This window comes from Lissotriton helveticus, chromosome 3_2 (genome assembly GCF_964261635.1).
Source record: "Lissotriton helveticus chromosome 3_2, aLisHel1.1, whole genome shotgun sequence".
Classification (NCBI taxonomy): Eukaryota; Metazoa; Chordata; class Amphibia; order Caudata; family Salamandridae; genus Lissotriton; species Lissotriton helveticus.
The window spans coordinates 48,687,895-48,710,291 of record NC_136062.1 but is presented as its reverse complement, the minus strand read 5'-3'; the positions used below and the strand labels follow the sequence as shown (position 1 = coordinate 48,710,291).

Here is a 22,397-nt window from a genome sequence, read left to right as displayed (position 1 = left end):
AATGTGCTAGGCCCGTCGTGGAGGACGCGTTAAAGATAGAACGGACCATGGCTCCGAAATGCAAGGGCAAATCAGTGTTTAAAAGAGCCTGAACCTCCGTGCGGGTGTTAGCAATGTGAAGCACGAAAGTTTCACGGGCCGAGCTCAAGGCCACCTCTTTCTGGGACAATAGAGCTCTTATTCTAGCCATGCCGCTGAATTCTGCTCCCAAGGTCGGTATCTGTGGCCAAATGGAAGACTCCCTATGTTCACGTGTGGGAGGATAAAGAACATTTCTGCAGCAAATAACTCGCTCACTAACTGTTACTATGAAAGCTATACCTTTAATTAAACCACAACAGTTTTCATTATTGAGCATTAAATAACTACCATTCTCTAACAATTTAAACGTGGGGATGATAGCAGGAACTGGCGTGCCCTGTAAAACGCAAGCCATATTCGGGCGGTCCTTGTTACATGAACCGTGTAATTGTATGTGTCTGCACATTAAAGAATGATCTGGAGTCTCAGTACACTCATCCCCTGTTAGATAAACCTCTTGATCATCCTTGAAACATCTGTATGTGTATGGGAGTGACCAGACCTCATGAAGAAAACCGCTACCTAAGGGTTCAAAACGACCTATTGGCACATATTTCATACAATTTGAAAACTTATATAAAGCAAAAGGCAGTGTTATCAAACCGTGGATAAGCCACGTAGCAGCAGTGGTCTCTGCCACAGAGAAAGGTAAAGATTCCAACCTTTCAATATGGAGCATTGAAAAGGAAGCATCACGCATTGAAAGCAAGCGTTGTTTGTCTGTCAAATTAAATGGTGCAAATAAAGAGGAAACGTTCATGTATCCCCAGGGAACTTTACCCATTTTTAGAGTCTGTAGTGTCCATGCAAACTGCATGATTGAACGTAATTGATTTTGACCATGGTATAATACAGACACTTCATCATGCACAATATCAACAACAGACGACACAATATTATCTAATGTGTAAATTCTAGAGGAAAGCACGTTAATGCTATTGTCAACCACTGCAAGCACTTTTTCAAGATTTGCTTGATCAATAGCCCTAAGACGTGAAGCAGCCTCAATCTGTGAGAGTTTCCAAATTTCATTGTAAACCCCATATAACCATCTTTTCGACCTGCCACTAGCCGGGCCTTTAATGAAATCATTCAAATCCACGTCTGCATTCAGTTTGGAAAGGTGATACTTAACCGCAGGTAAAGTTGAATGTTTCAGCCAAGCTTGACACAACTTGCCAACTGAGTAAGAGGTGACAGTATGACTCAAATCAAAACGGGGATCAGATCTAACAGCCCTAAAACCGTTAGTTATATTTAAAAATCTCTTTTGGCAAGAATCAGCACTACGGTGCCAAAGTAGCCAACCCTTGGGATTCATACTGGAAATGTTAAAGGAGGAATTCAGAAGCAAAGCCTGTATTTCTCTAATGGACAATTTAGTGAAATTACTCCAATTCTCATATTCCTCCAACTCCGGGAAAGACGGGGTGTTTAACCTTTTAGACGTAGCCAATCCAAAGCACGTGGTCTGGGAAATGGTTTCATTTAAAAACCACATATGATTTGGGATGAGACATGCACGGTGCAAAGCCTCAGTGCCTTGTACCTGCCAGGCCCTTGAGCCCCAAACTGATTTAAGGTCTATGGTATCCTTCCATAACTCATACCCTCCAGTAACTAATTGATCCAGGAAGGCTTTTGAATATAACAATTTTGTATTTGTAAGTCGAACCTTGGACTGTGGCTGTTTGTGAAATTTAAAATAAAAGGACTCGGGATTGGACTGATTAAAGTCAGTGAAATAAGTATACTTTTTAAGAAACGTTTCAGAACTCCCTTGTGTTGGTGCTGGGCAATGTTCCCACTGAGTAAAATTAACCGCATCCCTTCGGGAAGATGTCTTGTGTAAGAAGTGATTGCCATAATGTTGGTAACAGAACAATTCACCATAATTAGCAGATTCTAAATATAAATCCTCAGCATCAAAAGCAGCATAATATTTCAAATCAGAAAACAAACTCTCCACAGCATTAACATCCCAATCATCAGAACGAATGTTTTGTTTCACCACATCCCCCATATTAACTCTTAGTACATTAGGGACATTAACGACTTCCGTTGGACCATGAATCTGAAAACGAACTGCATCCCACGCGATTCCATCCAGAACAGGCCACGCTGTGATGTTAACCAAAGTCAAGTCTCTTTTTAATCTGTGTGTAGAATGTGAAGAGGAAAGTGGGGCCAAAGTTCCATTTAAATGAGTAATGCAAGTTCTCTCCTCGACATAGTGTCCATTCATAATCCGAAAAAAATAAAACACAAAACCAATTGACATAAAAAGGTAAACTGAAAAAAGGACCAGCCAAATGTATATCCAAGGAGGTATCAAAAAATGTTTTTTAAACAGGCTGGCATATACTGCAATTTTAGAGGGTTTTTTCGAGGCAAGGGAAGCAGAGTCAAATGAAAATCTGGATTCCGTGGCTAAACGAGCTTGCAGGTCAGGCATGAACAGATCAGTGGGGTATGTATAGTCTGTCTCATCAAGGTTAGTTCCTGGTAAATTATTCAATAATGGACTGGAAACAGCAGGTAATTCGATGGCCACCTCAGGTTCATTATTAGAAGCAGTGTGCATAACTGAATTTCTCACAATGGAAGGACATGAAACAGCCGGTGTCATGCTAAGAAGAATCGGCCACTCTGTGTATCTTGACATTGTCAATAGAAATAAACCTGTTTTCCTTACGACCTGGAAGTGGTGGTAAAATGACTGTTCTTGTGCCCTTCACTCCAAGCACTGGGACCGGAGCTCGATAGGAGGGACCAAACTCTTTCTTGTTGTCGATCTTCTCTCGAACCAGTTCTCCAACTTGGGGTAGCCAGCCAACTACCGGGATCTGCAACGCATCATCCGATGTGGAGGGCAAATGTTCCTTTGCAAGAGTGTCTCTCGTCTTTTGTAGATTCTGTAAAACATTGCAATGTTCATCTGCGTCAAAGGCAGTGGCGCGAACCACCGAGTCTAGACCGTCAAGGTCAGGGACGAACATCTTGATGCCAAAGAGCATTTCGTATGGGGTCCGCCCACCCAGAGACCTTCTAGGGAGATTATTAAGAGCACGCTGCACGCCATAGAGGTGAGCCAGCCAGTTTCTGCCAGTGCCTATAACTCGGGCTGTCAAAGATTGCTTTAAATCACGGTTCATTCGTTCAACTACACTATTACCCTCGGGTCTGTAGGGTGACGAAAACTTGACTTGGACCCCCATCGAAGTCATGGCATCCTTATACGCCTTAGAGGCGAAAGCCGGACCCTGATCCGAATGGAAGGTACCACAGGCAAAAATCCCTATAAAGATACGCAAATCTCTGATGACAGTCCGGGAATCAGCGCTGCGATGTGGCCATAACCACACAAAGCGTGTGCATGAGTCAACCGCTACTAAGATGTATTTATACGCAGTATCAGATGAAAATGGACCGCAGTGATCTAAATAAACACAGCCTAGTGGTTTATTAGAAATGTACAACTGAGTCTGAGGCGGACGCGTAGCAGTTGAAGGTTTAATCTGCTGGCATATGTCACAAAGAAGGACATAATCACGCGTCTGTTTGTACAGTCCCCGCCACCAGAAACGTTGTTGTAATTGCGTTACAGTGGCTGAGACGCCCGCATGCGCAGACGCCACACCTTCATGAGCCGCTGTAATCAAGTCTGTTCTGCGATCCGAGTTGGGAATCAGCCGTTCCCCAACATCAGGAATTGTCACAAAAGGAACCTTTTCGGGACTTAAGTGGTATTTATACTTCGAAGGGAATCCCGAAGGATGTTTACTTCCCTTCTCAGAGGCAGCAACCGCTGCCAAGATGTCGCTATCAATCTTGGTTTTAGACCTAGTAACTGCTGCAACCAAGTATGTAGATACTGTTGATTTCGCCGCTTCATCAGCAAGCGAGTTGCCAAGAGCGTGTACTCCCACGCGCTGATGACCAAGAGTATGAATCACATAAACGAGTGGCAACATAGCTTTAAGCTCTGCCACTCGAACCCAGATCATTTTATGTTTTATTGTGCTACCCTTGGAATCACGAAAGTCATTTTGAATCCAAAAGAACAAGTTTTCACTGTAAGACTGGACACAGTAGTAAGAATCACTTACAATTAGAGTAGTAACACTTGGATCTGCGTACTCCAAAGCTAGTAATAGAGCACGAAGCTATGCCAATTGTGCAGTGCAATCGCCCAGGGGCAACGTGTGTACCTCCCTGGAAATGAACTCGTCATTCAACATAGCACCGACCACAATGGCGCATGCGGAAACGTAGGCATGTTTAGAGCCATGCGCAACCTGCGCCGACCCATCAGTGTAAATGATGCAATGGAAGTCCTCCAAAGGTCGCATCGCCAGAGGAGCAGGATGAACGAATTCATACTGCAAGTACTCCTGTGACCGTAAGGAGGCGTCAAAAATAAACATGACATCTGCGGATGACAATGACGCAGCCCACTGAATCCACCGAGGGTGCAAAGCCTTTGAATTTGGTACACTGGCTTTCGTGACTGCCTCCAAATGAGGACAGGGTGTTACCACTAGCATGCGTTTCCCCTGTGACAGAGCACGTTCTTTTAGAATTGCCATCTGTACAGCAGTTAAAACCTTTTCTATGGTGGGAAACCGCATCTCAGCCGAGGTGTACAAGTGTGACTTGTAAGCAATAGGTACTGTGTCACCTTCATTAAAAGTGAGGTAGGTGAAACCCACCGTCCCAGGAATTATTCTTATTACCAGGTTGGTGTGGTTATCACGAGTCAGTAAATATTTAGAAGCGAGCAGATCAGCCTGCAAGGATTGCAAAATGGCTGAATGCTCAGGCAGCCAGCATGATTTTGAGAAAGTTGGTTGTATCAAAGCATACAGAGGCTTGACACGCTGGGCATATTCCGGAATGTAAGTTCTGCCGAAATTCAAAAAGCCCAGTAAGGATTGTAATTTCTTCAGTGTTGTTGGTGCGCGTAATTGTGCGCACTTCTCCAAGAAGTGAGGAGCCAAACCTCTACCTTCATTGTTGAGCTCATAGCCCAAAAACAACACTGTGTGTTCAGCAATGTGCGATTTTGCAAAGTTGAATTTGTAACCCATGTCTGCGAAGTTGCAAACAAGAGAATTTACACGACACAGATGCTCCCAAATATCGTCGTCTGTGAGATATATGTCATCCACATACGAAAAAGCATCAGGGTCGAGTGCCTCCAAAATAGAGACAATTCGAGCGGTAAATACACCAGGACTATTCTTGTAGCCCATTGGAAGACGCCGGAATTGCTTTTGGACTCCAGCGCTTGTAAAACTGGTCCATTGGGAGCTAAAGCTGTCCAATCGGTGGGCATAAAAACCATTGGATATGTCAAGCGTTGTCTTGAAACGCTTACGCACGAGACTATCCACTAGGGCAGAGCCGTGGGTATTCTGTACTGCACAGTTACGGCAATGCGAGTTCAAATGCCGGTAATCCAAAACCAAACGATATGACCCGTCAGGTTTATTCACAGTAAAAAGGGGATTATTCATCGGTGACACACACGTTTCAATAACTCCCTGATATTCCAATTGTTCAAGGATTTCCGCGACGGAAGATTTTGCTTCACGCCGGATGGGATATTGAGGTTGAGGCTGCGGCTGAGACCGCAACGGTATTTCGTGGCAAGGCGACAATTTATCCCAACCACATTGGTTACGGTACAGAGCCGGCGCGAGAGCCCGAGCCCACTCTTCTGCAAAATGCTGCGCATGCTCTTTCGAGACAGTGTTCGCGAAACTGGGTAGGATCACCTCCTCCCCTCGCGGCGCCGCGAGCACAAAAGGTGGGGGCCAGTCAGCCTCCGAAAGTAAAATATCATATGTAGAAGACAGATTCTCCCAAAATACACCCTTAACGGTACGCTGTATGTCACCTTCAATTAACAGGACAATTTCATATAGTCTTTCAGGGGGAGCAAGTCTCGTATCCGCTGTTTCTATCACAACGTAGACATCAGTCGCTGTCACCCTCAGTAGTGGACGCAGCGCCTCTCTGACTATTGTTATCTCCGCCGCGCTGTCCAGCAAGGTCAGAGCCCACGTCAGATTCCGAAGCCGCGTTCTCACTATCTGTGGCATATCGATGCGCTGTTAAGGCTGCGACTTTCCTTTTCGCAAACTGCGGACGCCGAGGCGTAGAATCCTCCTGCTTCACTGCGCCGTCCGTCTGGCGGGACTGACCACGTCCTTGTTGGCCACCACGTCCACGTCCACCCCCTCCTCCTCCACCGGTTTTCTGGGCCGATGTGTCCTGAAAGGAACGAGGAGAGCGTTGATCAGAACCCTGAAAACGATCAGGTGATTTAATCATCGCGCGGTCGCGCAAATCATAAACTTTTTCGGGTGGTGCAGGAGCTAGTATTGCAGGAAAAGGACCCTGAGTCTGCGTTGTCTGCTTCCCCTGTGTCTGTTTTTTAGGCCAATTTTGTTTCTTGGACTTGGGCTGGGCATCTGTCACTGCAGATTGTCCCAGTGGTTGTTTTTTCTCCTTCACTGGAAAATATTTCAGACCTCTACTTGTGCGGCCAATCGTTTTATAAGCGGCCACCACAATCCTTGCTAACTGGCGGGGTTTGTCGGCATCGGGCAGAGCAGCCAAAGCATTCGACACCTGAAAGTTAACTGCATCTCCTTTAACATTGGAGAGAATGAGATCACTTACAATCTCAAATGAACCACACAGGCGCATACCCAATTCAACCGCAGCCTCTGGACCGTGATCATTCTGAACACGTCGAACGATTTCAGGCAGGGCAGTCATAGACGGGGTGCCGAAGCACCTTGTATAAACTGCCGCAAATGTTTTTCCCCAGCTGTCACAGTCAGCAAGTTCAGGAGTAATATCCTTCGGGAGAGTAATCGTCAACATTCTATGTTTATCAGCAGGAGTGGAATTCGGAAAAACCGCTTCCAGTTGATCAAACTTCTCTGCTAGCCAGAATGGGAAGTCATCGTTGTCAACAGGACGCGCACCAAAAACCGAATTTACCATAACAGGATTGAGACGCATTCCGCCTCGTTCCATGGGAGCGATCACACCCACCTGAGGACCACCAGGAAGATGTCGACCGATGTATTGCACTAAAGCACGAATCACGGAAATGGAAACTACATGCAGCCTGCGAATTTCTATCAGGGTACAAGCCCCGTGATTCGGGTGCGGGGTAAAGCCACCCAGCGCAGGCCAATTAGTACCTGGAATCGAGAGTGGACCTAACCTCGCACGGGACAAAGAGTGGGGGAGGGCGCCATCAAACCAAACTCGATGCTGCCAATGATCAATAGGTATTTCCAAAGCTCTGTATGGCGTATATTCAGCCGGGACATCCGAGGCGGTGTAGGAGTGGTACAAACCAGAATTAGCGTCCACAGCCGGAAACGTAACCCAAGAGTAAAACAACTCGTAAGGAAACGCCGGATCTGCACTTACCACGAAAATCACAGCCATCCCATCTACTGGGACCTGGTACGTCTGAAGATGGTTGCGTACCGCTACGCGACTATGCTGCGCAATAGCCACCGCTGCCGCCATCACAGAAATGGAAACAAGAAAACACAAAGAATACTTTGTAGCACAACTGGGTAGTAATTCAAAGAAACCGTTTAAGTAAGAATCAAGCTTGAATAAAGACCTATTTCAAAAAATAGGTAGGTTTCACCAACACCCCGTTTTCCGGAAACGGACGTGAAGGGGTTAAGGCATGAACGATAAACTACTCGAGTGTCATGATATAAGACCACCGAAACCGTTGGGCGCCATGTTGCAGGGTTTCTGTACTCACACAGAACTGTGCACAGAGGAGTGGAACCTCGGCAAATTAGGATGTCCCAAAACTTACCTTAGCAACCAACTCACCCCTTACCTAGCTAGCTACAGTGTCTCATTGGACATATCAAACACCCAATGTTTAGACAAACCAGAACATGAACTTACAGTACCTCAGGGTACGTGGGACTCATGAACACTCTTTCGTTATATTATCATTACAAACCAGAACATGGAGTAAAGAAGACACATGTGCATTTGAAATGTTTATTTACTAATGCCGTCTTCTCAGGCGCAGTATCTTTGATAATACAAGTATACTTATTATCAGTAGCAAAATTATCAGCATAGTTACTAAGACATAAAAAGCGAATGGTGACAGCATGTTAACATGCTGTAATGAATAAGAGTTAACAACACTTATATCTCACCCTCCCTAACACATATATTATATTATTATCTAAGAAGGTCTCTTTGGGTTGTTTTAGGGCGGGCCCATACCTTAGTGTCCTAGCATGAAGGAATCACATCAGCATACACCAGCTCTCTCTGCATGTGCACCGCATCAAGTGTGTTAACAATTCTCGTGTAAAGCAATATCAATCCCGCCTCAAGCCCAAGTTGGCAAAGGCTGCACTTGTGTTATGACTATGAAGGCGTGGAGATCAGACCTCATAACAATTCCATATCGTGTTGCTCCTGAAACTTCAGCACTCTCCGTGCAGACATGTTTTATTAAACAAAGCAGATATCAGAGCAATAACATATTATTCTCACATTCACCACGGCAAACCACTAGGTTGAAAGCTAAGTCAACAATTAAGGGTCGTGTGCAGAAGTTGCAAGAAAGGAAAAATGGCGTATAAATCTAAAATGTACCTATGCTAACTTAACACGAAATATGGATATATAGGAGCTATACAACAGGAGCAGTGGTTGTAATTTTGGAGCGATTAACTTTGCCAACATTTTATTATCCAGATTTATAAGTGATAACGGATTATAGGAATCCCAGCTTGTTGGGTCCTCACCAGGCTTCAATAATGTGAGTATGACTGCCTCACGCATCGAGTTGGGTAGGGTACCAGTTTCCGTCGATTCCTGGTAAACATCCAAGAGACTCGGAGCTAGTATGTCGCTATACGCTTTATGAAAGGAGGCAGGGAGGCCATAAATACCCGGGGCTTTATCATTAGGAAGACTGTGAATCACTCTTGTTGTGTCCTCAAGGGTGTAAGGTTCATCTAAGTATTGTCTATGCGCTCTGCCAAGCCATAGCAGCTCCAATGAGTGTAAATAATCGCTCAGCTCTCCCTGCATGTTAGGAATAGTAGACGTATATAAGTTAACAAAAAACTCTGTTAGATGCTTCAGAATTTGTTGTGACCCCCTGATGAGATCCCCCCTCCTTGTTTTAATTCAGTGATAATGTTGGTGGTTCTCGGCGGCCTAAGCATACAGGCTAGCGTTCTCCCGGGTCTATCGCCTTCCCTGTATCGTCTAGCTACATTATATTTCCCCATAAACATGACCTCAGGGTCAGCTTCTTCTGTATAATCGGAGAGCAGTTCTCTAGCTGTGTCCATATATGACCCATTATCCGAGGTAAAAAAAAAATATTCTCTCTAACTTTCAGCTGATTCTCTGATTCAGCTATCTCGGGATACTATCCAGAAATCCAGCCTGGACCATGCGCTGTGTTGTGTTATTATGCATGAGCCTTCTGTTTTATCCTGATTTCGGAGTCTCCAGATATCTACCATAGCATTAATTTGAATTAAGAAGTTTAGTTCTGCGCTTGCCCGGGGATGTAAACTACGGGATGTACCTCTTCTATCCAGAGAGTCATTTAAAATGTCATTGAAGTCTCCCTCCCCAGACGATTGTGTTGCAGCCCAAGCCTGCAATGAGGGCCCAGATCACGTGAAAGAAATCGGGATCATCTGTATTGGGCCCATATATTGCCGCAAATACCATATCTGTTTCGCAAATAGAGCCCTTGAGAACAACAAACCTGCCTTCAGAGTCAATGTATGTATATGTTGTTGTCCAGTTTAATCCCCTGCGTGTCATTATGGCTACTCCCCATGAATAGTTAGAATAGCCCGTGGAGTATGCTTTGTCCCAGTTGTTGTGCCGTAGCTTAGTACTAGACGCATCAAGAAGATGTGTCTCCTGTAGGAAGCAGCAGTCTATTTTATGACGCATTAAGTACGTGTGTATCAACCTAACCTTCCTGTGGTCATTTAAACCTCTGACATTCCAGGTTAAAAGCCTCAGGGATGCCATTTTTTGGAATAATGGTGTAACCAGGGTGTGTTTCATTCCTCCTGTACCGTATGAAGGAGGTGATGTGTGACAATAATATTAAGAATTGCTGTGTTCCGTTCCCCACACCAACCCCCCAAATAGGTTTAGATACATTGTCTCTCCCTCCTTCCAACTGCAAACACACCAACAACTTTAAAATGAAAAGCAAAAGTGGGAGATCTCCCTTGGGGGAGGTGTCGCCGGCTAACACCCTGATCGAAAACCAGGTGGCTGAGTACTTACATGAGAATGTGACATAAACGATCAAATCTGCATTACTCCAACCCCCCAACCAAACCGGGGTAGCAAAGGCTAACATCTCTGCCTGGACACAAAACAGGTAGCATTATGATAGGGTGTTGCTTTAGGTTATTCCAACCTGGAGTATTGAGTACATATCAATGCAAAGAGAGCTCTCCTTAGTCATTATCAAGTGTCCCCTCTGTAGGCCCTATGGTTTTCGTCTGCCGTTTGTTCCCTACGACGTGTTTGGCAAATTTCAAAGCTGAGTTAGCATCCGTAAAAAAGTGTTGATTCCCTTCATGATTAATTCTCAGCTTGGCCGGGTACAGCAGGGCGTATGTGATACCTGCCTGTCTGAGGAAACGTCTAGAGGGGACAAATTCCCGTCTCGCCAATTGCACCGCTGGAGTGAGGTCCGTGAAAAAAAAGATCTGGCCCATTTCTCTAGCTGCACGTAAAATATTGTCTCTTTCCCGATAGTTAAAGATACAGGCCAGGATGGGTCTCAGTGTACCTCCCACAGGGCACTTTCGCCGCAGTCAGAGCCATCCGGCGAGGCCCTCACGTTCTCTCCTGCGGACCGGCTCACCCTTTTCTTTCAAGAGCCAGCCTCCCCACTCACTCCGGTCTCTGGGCACAGCGTCACTCACCCAGTCGGAGCACACGCCGGGCTTGATCTCAGGGCTCTGGCGTGTCCAAAAACGCTGCGCGTCGACTCAGGCGCAGATGCGCTTCAGGCCTGCAGCTCCCTTACGCGACCCTGAGCGTGGTGCAAATCAGCCCGCAATGCCATCTCGGGCAGTCTCCGGTCCAGGCACAATCAACTCTCTGATGGATGGCAGGTGAGTCAGGTGAGTCACAGCGGTCCCATTCTCAATTTCAGGCTGATTATGCACGGATATAGGCCCAGCAGGCGGAGCTTCCTCAAAAAGCAGCCATTTTTCTGCTCTGCTAGACCATGCCCACCGCAGGACACTCTTAAAATCTATGACAGGTACTACTCTTAGAATTCTCACACTAGGGGGCCGATTATGATAGCGGATAATCCGCATCCTCTGGGCCGGCGGAAGCCACCGCCGGCAAGGAGGATGCGGATTATCCGCTGCGGGCTGGAAAAAGACCCCCGCCAGATTAGGATGGCTGGGGGATATTTTTTCCGTCCGCAGCTTTTCCGCCGCGGTCGCCTTCTTAGGAGGTCCCGCGTTGATGGCGGAGACTGGAGCACGACAAGTTGTGAGATTGTAATCTGGCCCAATAATTTAAATCCCTAGAAAATCGTGCCGATTATTAAAAGATTTATTCAGCCACATACGGGATTATCTGAGGCAGAAGACATACGAAAAGATAAATGCATTTTGGCGGGACGCCCCCTGATTTTCTTTTCTGAGAGTGACGATTTCTGAAACCGTATGAATCATTAATATGGACCAGATACTCTTTTGAAAAGTCAGAGAGACGATACATACGGTCTAGGGAATATACGTGCCCTCAGCACGACGCTAGTACACGGGAGTTACAACTTTGTAACCTGGCTCGTGAAACATCAGCCCCTGAAGAATTTGTTACTCCCTCCTTGATAGGAGGTCGCCCACCCACAACTGTTCTGTCCTGAAGAAGACCCTTTCTGTAAGGATCACTCTCCTACATTCTATTTGGGTCGAAACGTAGACTATACGATAATTACCCACTCCTACCCCAAGCAAGACTTTTTCAGCTGCAGTGGAGTTTGGTTTTCTGCATTTGTTTCTGGACTCTTCATGAGCTTTGTGTTGTGGCCTTTGGCTAAAGGAACCACTTGTATTCATTTTTTTGAATTATGAATAATACATGTCACTGAATGATTCAGATTATCCTTTATCCTACCCCATCTTTGACACTTCCCTCACCTCACTCCCTCCCTGTTGTGAATGTGGGCACATACATATATTTTGCTACTTATAATATAATAAATTGTGTTATGTGTTCTAACCAGTGAAAGGTAATATGTACATATTTGAATTAAACTTTTGTACATCGAATCATTGTGTTTCTTGAAATAATTGTAAAGAATTTTCAAACAAGTCCTATTTGTTCCTTGTCTGGGACCCTTTCCTTTGTACTGCATAGCTACCCAGGTCCCCTTGACTTTAGTGGGTATAACCCTGTTTTTTTGTAACGTAAACTATGCCTTTCCACGGCGGCATTTCCGCCGTGGAAAGGCATACGGTCTTTTCTTTGGGGTCCCGTTGCGGTCCCCCAGGGGTGCAGGGGGGTGTGGGGGGTGCACATGGGGGGTACCTATGGTACCCTCCTGCCTTTGCGTGCACGAAGCGGCAGGCACCGTGCGGTGCCTGCCGCTTTGTGCATGCAAATGCACTGCTTTCATTTTTAACATTGCGGCGGGTGCTGCTTCAAGCAGCACCCGCCGAAATGTTAAACATAAAGGATGTGACCGCCAGGGTGGTGGTCACATCCTAGTTTGCACGGAGGGACCGCCGCTGCCCCTGCGGACGGTCTCTCCTCCTCTGGGGTGGTGGACAGATGCAGGTCCGTCCGCCATCCTAATAAGGGCCCTTAATGTGCGTGGCCTCAATAATCCAATTAATGGCAGCGCAATATTTACCTATCTGGAGTCTACACAAGCAGACATTTGCCTCCTGCAAGACACACATCTCTTTGCAGGCAACTGTCACCGGCTTAGATCCAGGGCCTTCCTCCAGCAATATTTCTCTTCCTGCCCTTCTAATACAGCGTGGGTGGCCATATTGGTGGCAAACTCCTCTCAGGGAAAGGTAGAACAGAAAGTCAAAGAGATTAGAGGCAGACTTCTTGTATATCGCTTAACCTCGCTGGTAGATCCCTGGTGGTGAGTTCAATATACGCTCCCAATGAAAGGCAGGAGGTGTTCCTTCACAACGCACTTGAAAAGGCACTAACAACAGGGGATAGCCTGGTGATGCTGGGAGGGGACCTCAACCTGGTGTTTGACAATTCAGTGGACAGTTCAGCTCAGAGACATGGACAGGCAGGAGCATTATCAAGCAAGGAACACGCATGGCTCAAGGACTTGGGACTGGTAGACTTATGGAGGACTAATCACCCACAGGCTAAAGAATATTCCTTTTACCCCAATGCACATACATCGTATGCCAGGTTAGACTACTTTCTGGGAATGCAGGGGATCCAGACCCTCACAAAAGATAGAGAAATACACACTTCCACCTTATCAGACGATGGGGCTTTTATGATCTCGATGTACCTCACCCCTACAACCCCCCGACCAGATACTGGCACTTGCGCAACACTTTGCTCCACTGTCAGGAGGTGATAAAGCAAATGCAGCAATCACTTATCAACTACCTCACACACAATAACACCCCTGAAATCTCGCCCGGGGTTCGATGGAAAGGCTTAAAGTTGTCATAAGGGGGGAATTTATTGCGATAACATCATCGGACAATAAAATCGACAGAGAAAAGAGAGAAGCCCTCATCAAACAAATTAAAGAGCTAGAGCGTATCCACCAACGCACAGGTGCCCCAAGAGTGTGGCGTTAACTCACCAACACTCGCTCTCAACTGGAAGCGATAGATATGGATGGAGCGGAATACTCTGCCCTCCGCCTGCAACATTATTATTATTTTGGGGGTGATAAGTGCTGCCATCTTCTAGCAAACAAATTGCAAGCTAAGAGACAAGAGCAGGGCGTTCAATTGATCTATACGACAGGGGGGACCTGGTCTTCAATGACAAGGACATAGTGAATAAATTTAAAGAATTCTGCTCACACCTCTACTCAAATCAATCCATAGACCACGAGGCCGGCGTTCGATATCTCCAATCAGCGTGCACTACACCTCTCACCATCGAGCAGACAGCGGCCCGAGATGGGACATCCACAAAGAGGAGGTCAGAGCAGCCATCTCCCGACTAAAATTTGCTAAATCATCAGGCCCAAATGGATACTCAAGAAGGCTATAAAAGTGCACAGGACTCACTGCGATATCGCATTTATTGATTTGTATCCATTAGCCCTCTTGCGGACTCTTTGTCCTTCAATGATTCTATGAAAATTAACATTTGTGATATAGGCATTTTTGTAAAAGTTTGCATATTTGCCAAAATAGAAAACAACGTGCAATGTTTTTCATTTTTGTTGGATTTAATGCCCTTTGAGATTAATGTGATGTTATTTATGATTTACATATTTATTATTAAGTGTTATATGTTTCGTGTGTTTTTCATACATGCAATAACGATTTACCTTTGTATTTGAATGTATAAAAAGTAAAGGGTGAAACTAAAATAAACCTACAGAATCAGAAATAGTCCTGATTTTGTGCTTGCATTATCAAGCAACAAAGAAGTGTGAGAGGGGCAAATTGTATGTTAAATCAAATGGATACTCAGCATCTTTCTGTAAGACCATCTTTCCAGTCTTAGCACCAATTTTAACACGACTATTTAACTCTTTCTCCGAACCCGGGGCGATTCCTGCCTCGATGCTTGCAGCTTCCATAATAGTTTTACCCAACCGGGCAAAGACAAAATGCAATGCAGCTCATACAGACCCTTTTCCCTGCTGAATATAGACCTAAAACTACTTACAAGCATTATCACACATAGGCTCAATGAACATATATCCTCTTTAGTAGACCCGGACCAACCCAGCTTTATACCCTGGAGAAAAACTAGTGGAACACTAAGCACATCCTCCATATCATAGAAAAAGACACCATTGCTGAAGGGGACAAGATGTTACTAGCAGTTGATGCAGAAAAGGTCTTTGACCGGGTTCAATGGCCCTATTAAGAACAGGTCCTTACGCACTTTGGGTTCGGGGGAAAATGCAGGATACATATACTCAATTGCTATCATATGCCCATGGCGAGGGTTCGACTTAACGGCTGCACATCTACACCCTTTCCCGATACACAGGGGCACTCGCCATGGTTTTCCCCTGTGCTCTTGCTCTATATATGGAACCATTGGTCCACAGAATTCGTGACCACCCAGATATAACCGTGGTGCCGTTCGGAGGTGACCGACACTCCATCAACTTGTATGCAGATGACACGCTGGTGACCCTAGAGAGGCCAGTTGATTCCCTGCTGGCCTTTTGGGGGAGCGAGAGTCTTTTGGGACTGCCTCGGGCTTTCAGATCAATGTAGGGAAATCACAAGCACTTAATCTTTCAATTCCTTCCCAGCTATTGGAACAACTAGCAAAACATTACCCCATTCAATGGGCCACAGAGACAATCCCCTACTTAGGGATTAACCTCGATTCCACCACCCAGGCAACAGCAGACAACAATTATAAGGCATTGCTTCGACAAATTCGATCTGACTTTGGAAGGTGGAAATGCCTTCAGATTTCCTGGATGGGGAGGATAGCGGCCATCCAGATGACAATCCTTCCTAAGATCCTATATCTCTTCCAGACCCTCCCCCTTTCACCACCACCAGGCATGATTGCTAAACTCCAGACCAAAAAGGTTCAGTTCATTTGGCAAGGCAAGAAACAGCGTATGAATGTATGTATGTATGTATGTATTGGTATACTTTTATAGCGCATGTCTGTCACCCAACGGGTAGCCTGGCGCTTTGACTGAAAAGGAACCTGCTTCGCACCGTGCTGATTTAAAGAAGCTAATGTATCCCAGCCTTAGGAAAAAGATGGGTTTTTAAGTTTTTCTTGAAAGAATTGAGATCATTCGTACTTCTCAATCCCAGTGGGAGAGCATTCCATAGCCTGGCTGCCGTAAAGCTAAAAGATCGGCCACCCAGTCGCGATCTCAAAACTTTAGGCACCACAGCAAGGTAGGCAGAAGCCGAGCGAAGGGATCTGGACGGAGTATACCAGTGAAACATATTCTGTAATGGCATTGGGCCTTGTCCATGGAGAGCCCTGAATACAATACATAAGGATTTAAAATCAATCCGCTGAGGGACCGGTAACCAATGAAGGTCCCTTAGTGCCTGGGATGAGGAGTCAAAACGATGACGATCCAGTGCTAATTTAGCTGCAAGATTTTGCACCCGTTGCAGTTTTCCTATCAAGGTAGATGGTGCTCCAAGGAAAAGGGCATTACAGTAGTCCAAACGACTTACAATAATGCTTCTCACCACCTCTGGCCTACTGTCCAAGGGAAGCATCGGAAGAACCTTCCTCAGCATGCGAAGTAGTCCCATGCAGTTGCTCACTGTTTTACTAACAGCTGCATCCAATTGGAGGTTAGACCCGAACATCACTCCCAGATTACGGACTGAGGTGGCTGACACAGACGTGCTCTGAAAAGAGGGCGGCCAAAAGTCCGGCGGAAGAGGTCTAGGGACGCGATCGATAGTGCAATGTAAGACTTCTGTCTTAGAGCTGTTAAACTGCAGCGAGTTCTGATTCAGCCAATCAGCAGTTGCGAGCATACATCGGTGGAAGGTGTCCAGCGTCACTGCTTCCTTGCCCTCAAGCGAGAAGACAAGTTGAGTATCATCCGCGTAATTCGTCACCGCTATGCCAAAAGATCTAATTAAGGCAACCAGAGGCCGCAGGTATAAATTAAAGAGGATAGGGCTGATGGCCGACCCTTGTGGGACCCCTTGCTCCACTTTCCTGATGTCAGATTTGAAAGGTGGCAGTGACACTACCTGATGACGGTTTCCAAGGTATGATGTCAGCCACTTCAGAGCAAGGCCTGTCACCCCCACTTCCTCTAACCTTTTGATCAGAATTTCATGGTTGACTGTGTCGAACGCGGCCGACATATCGAGCAGCACTAAAAAGGCTGCTCTTCCATGGTCGGCTCGCGTCCTAAGATCGTCTAACACAGTCACCAGCGCTGATTCCGTCCCGTGAGCCGGTCTAAAACCGAATTGAACCTCATCCAGGCAGGACCCTTAAGTCACCTCCCTCTGGAAGTCGGGCCCTGGGTATACCGGACCTCCACTTCTACTATCAGGCGATGCAACTATGCTACCTGGTGGAGTGGGGGTGCCCTGAGTCTAAAAGCACTGGCTCTTCCAGGACAGGTGAGTTGCTGGCACATCTCTCTCTACCTCTTCCTACCAAAAGGTCATAGACCACCAAGTCTATATCTCTCGCCAGTTACAAGGATGACTATGACAGCTTGGTGCCAGACTAGCATCAGGCATAGACTAACCACTTTCCCATCCCCGGTGACCCCCGTATTGGATAATCCAGATTTCTTCCCACGGGTTGGGGCGGGGTTTGTGGAATGGAGAAAAACAGCTTGTTGTTCCATGGCCACTTCTTCAATGCATGAGGGCATATTCTCCTTCCCCTCAGATGTGCGAAGAATATGGACTCCCGGAATCTGATAGACTCCCTTTTCTTCAACTTAGACACTGGATTACACATCCCAAAATAGACCGAATGCGCAACCTCACCTCAGGCAATACGAGAAATGGCTCCTTGTTAAAACATCGGATAAAAGCCTTGTATCTGAACTATATGATTTCTTACTTCAAACTAATAGGCATACACATAATGCGGGATGGGTGAGGTTGGAGGGGGAACTTGGACAGACCCTGAGTGATAAGGAATGGGAGGACATCTCATATAGGGCTCGCCACACAGCTAGCAGCAACTCCCTCACAGAAACTCTCACTAAAATCGGTACACATTGGTACTACACCCTGGTAAGGCTCCACAGGATTAAACCCAAGCTAAGCGCACACTGCTGGTGAGGCTGCGGGGGAAAGAGCACCATGACGCACATATTGTGGGAATGCCCACAGCTTCAACAATTCTGGACACAAGTCATGGATGATTTACATAGACATTTGGATACCCAACTCCCGCGTTTCCATGCCTACATATTGCTTGGTCTTCTGAACCCACTCACATACCCTTTGAAATCTAAAACCCGTTGTCAGATAGGTATGGCATTGGGGGCAGCCACCCAAAATATCCTCAACCTCTGGGGCACTTCCAAAACTCCCACCTTCACAACATGGCTACACAGGCTTTGATACATTCCAGGTATGGAGAAGATAACTATGTCCCTGGCTGGGAAGGGAACTGAATTTGGGGACTTGTGGAGCCCATATGTGTTACTACTCTTGCAGGAATTTCAGGAATTAACATGCCCAAGATATCTTCAATTGTTATGCTTATTAGAGGCGACTCCGACACCGGCAACTTTAAATCATTGAACACAGCTAAGATTGTACAATTCAAATGTCCCTATGTGCAGGTGAGGGAGGGGGGGTGGGGATATACGTTTGGGTAGGTGGGTAAGGTTCTGCCAGCACGAAATTAGCACTTTGCACTTAGCTACACCGAAGAATGTTTTCTCTGGGTGAAGGTAAATCTACTGCTGGTATTGTATGTTTTATCTTTAAATTTGCTAATAAAAAACAATTGAACCATAAAAATACAGTTAATATACAAGAGCAATGCTATATTTTTCTACTAAAATGGCAGACACAATTGCAGTTAGCTTGCAGACAACAGTGGCATGATTGGAATAGTGCAGCTGGTGCAGTTGCAACCAGCCCAAAAGTTGTCAGAACTCCTCAAAACACTTAATATTGCTATATTTCACTACTAAACATGCAGTCACAATTGCAGTTACCGTGCAGTTAAAACGGGCTTGATTTAAATAGTGAAGCAGGTGCAGTGGCACCCGGGTTTAAAAGTCCCTAAACACCAAATATTGCTACATTCTACTACTAAACAGGCAGTTACAAGTTCGATTATCTTGCAGGCAACAGGGTCAATATTTGAATGGTGCAGAAAGTGCAGTGGCACCAGGCCCAAACATTATCAGAACTCCTCTAAACCCGAATATTGCTATATTTTACAACTAAACAGGCAGTCACAAGTGCAGGTATCTAGCAAGAGCTAGGGTCATGATTTCAATAATGCAGCTGGTGCAGTTGCACTGGGATCGAAAGCTCCAGGCACCTCACTAAACACCTAATATTGCTATATTTTATTCCTAAACAGCAACCACAAGTGCAGTTACCTTGTAGGAAACAGGGTCACGATTTGAATGGTGCAACATGTGCAGTAGCACCCATCCCAAAAGTTATCAGAACTCCTCTAAACATGTAATATTGCTATATTTGACTACTAAACTGGCAGTCGTAATTGCAGTTACCTGGCAGTTTAAAGGGACTTGATTTGAATGGTGCAGCCGGTGTAGTGGCACTGGGGCCAAAATCTCTAGGGACCCCGCTAAATCCAAATTATTACTAAAGCTTACTGCTAAGCAAGACAGTCACAAGTGCATTTATTTAGCAGGCAATAGGGTCATGATTTGAACGGTGCAACAGGTGCAGTAGCACCAGGGCCATAAGCTCTAGGCACACCACTAAACACCTAACTTTGCTATATTTTACTACTAAACAGGTAATCACAAGTGCAGGTACTGGGGTCATGATTTGAATGGTGCAGCAGTTGCAGTAGCACCAGGATCATAAGATCTAGGCACCCCACTAAACACCTAACATTGCTATATTTACTACTAAACAGGCAGTCACAAGTGCAGTAACCTTGCAGACAAAAGGGTCATGACTTGAATTAATAGTGCAGTAGGTGCAGTGGCACCGGGCCCAAAAGTTGCCAGAATGCCTTTAAACACCTATTATTGCTATATTTTACTACTATACAGGCAGACACAATTGCAGTTATCTTGCCGTTTAAAGGGGCTTGATTTGAATGGTGAAACAGGTGGAGTGGCACCGGAGCCAGTAGCTCGAGGGACCCCACTAAACACCAAATATTGCTATATTTAACTACTAAATACGCAGTCACAAGTGCGGTTACCTTGCAGGTACAATGGTTATGATTTGAATGGTGCAGCAGGTGCAGTGACACTGGGGCCTAAAACTCTAGGAACCCCTCTAACCATAAATATTGCAATATTTTACTACTAAATGGGCAATCACAAATGCAGTTACCTTACAGGCACTAGGGTCATGATTAGAATAGTGCAGCAGGTGCAGTGGCACTGGGCCAAAAGTTGTCATAACGCCTCTAAACACCAAATATTGCTATATTTATTTACTACTAAACCGGCAGTCACAAATGAAGTCATCTTGCAGGCACTACGGGCGTGATTTGAATGATGCTGCAGGTGCAGTGACACCGGGGCCAAAACTTGTCAGAACTCCGCTAAACACATAATATTGCTATAATGTCAATTAATTCTATGATTTCCCACTTTCGTTTTTCTACATTTTGCTATTACATACCCACATTATACCACTTGTAACGGCACAATATATCGCCTTTACGTACATTAACAAATCATAACACTTTAAGAGACTTTCTGTAACATCTATTGTACAACTACTCAGCAAGCTACAACTTACAACAAAAAACAGCTTATTAATCACATAGGCGAAACCTAATGCATTTACCAATGCTTGCTGTATTATTTGCTGACATATTACTTTTTCCCATGGAACTAAAGATAGCTATTATCGTCTATTTGGTGAAAGTTCTTCTTTGGGTACAGTGCTAAACATACTGAGCATGTTTAAATATTCTAATATTCTAAATTGGGAGCTCTTCGATTGCGCATGCAGTGAAAAAAGTCAGGAGCACAGTAAATATATTAGCATGGAACTTTAAGCGCTTTACAATTCAAGAGAATGCCATTTTTCCTGAATTTGCAGCAAATACATTCATTTCTCTTGCAATCAAACCAGAATCTATGGGAATGTTATTGTTCTTTCAGCTGCTTCAGTTGTACGCGATGCCACCGGGAGCGTCAACGACACGATCATAGCTGGGATGGGCTGCAATGGCACCGCCGAAGCCGCCTGCTACTTGGGCTACGACTTCTCCCGCTGCAGCCAAGAGAAATGTGCCTATGGCCTCATGAATAATTTCCAGGTGAGAAACATTTCATGCTGCGTCTCAGCTTTGCCTGAAACAATCCTTTGTGTCTATTTTAAACAGGAAAATAAGACGTTTCTGTACTGAAATTTAAAAAGGGTATTTAACCTTTGACCCATGCATATTATTGTTCTTATAACATCCTTGTTGTTTGAAATATTTATGCACATTGGGATCGACTTCACACTGCTTTAACACACTCGAAATGCATTTACAACCAGCCACCTGGGGCTGAATATGGGCACATTGTTGCGTTAGTGTCTTTATCACTGTTGAATTACTATCAGTCTTGCACAGGCAAGGACATTTAAGATGACAGCTGTGAGAGCGCCCTATGCAGCGTGCCCTAGCGCGACAATAATGAGCAGGCACACCAGGATCAGGGACACAATTACTGTCCGGCACCGTAGAATCATCAGTGGTGCCTGCAGGTAGTCAAGCTACTCATTGGTGCATTTGTGAAGTGGTAAACATTGGGGCCTATTCACAAACTGCATTTTGTAGTATATTTAGTAGCATTACAAAATGTAATACGTAAACCTATGTCCGGAGATCTTCACCTCCACTGTCCACCATGTATGTGGACATTTCCACACGTGTGCGTATATGTATTAGCAGTAAATGTGAGAGGGACCAGGATAAGTGGCTGGAAAATGGGGAATACTTATGAGAGATATGCAAATACAAACACCCATATACAAAAGAGTAAACTTATTGCTATTCTCAAACTACACTTCCTAAAGTTACTACAGCCAAAAAGATCTCAAAACAGTCATAAATGTACTCCAGCTCAGTCTTGGAGTAAGTCTAGCAAGGTACTACAAATCACTCTCCCAGATTCAGATTACAATAAATCTAAATCTAAACAGGGCCGGACTGGCTACGGGGCAGTTGTGTGACCTGTCGAGCAGGGGGAGGATTTCTCTGTGGTGTGGGCTTATTTCGTTGATGGGGACGTGCGTGCACTTTGAAATAAAAAAAGCAAAACGAATTTCGTTTTGCACACACAGGTCCCCATCAACGAAATCATCCCCCTGCTCGGCAGGACACACACCTGCCCGGTAGCCAGTCCGGCCCTGAATCTAAATCATTCTCACAGAAATTCACAGAGTCAGGGACTT

The 22,397-nt window shown here is 45.3% G+C and overlaps 1 protein-coding gene across 3 annotated transcripts in view; it reads left to right on the top strand.

Annotated features, from left to right (window-relative positions):
- The window catches only part of SLC12A1 (solute carrier family 12 member 1), a 425,119-nt gene that overhangs the window by 150,920 nt on the left and 251,802 nt on the right, over positions 1–22,397 (top strand). For all 3 annotated transcript variants that reach the window (XM_078684807.1, XM_078684808.1, XM_078684809.1), the window contains exon 11: positions 21,116–21,273. In XM_078684807.1, the coding sequence (XP_078540933.1) occupies positions 21,116–21,273 (158 nt within the window). The remainder of the gene's footprint in view (positions 1–21,115; positions 21,274–22,397) is intronic.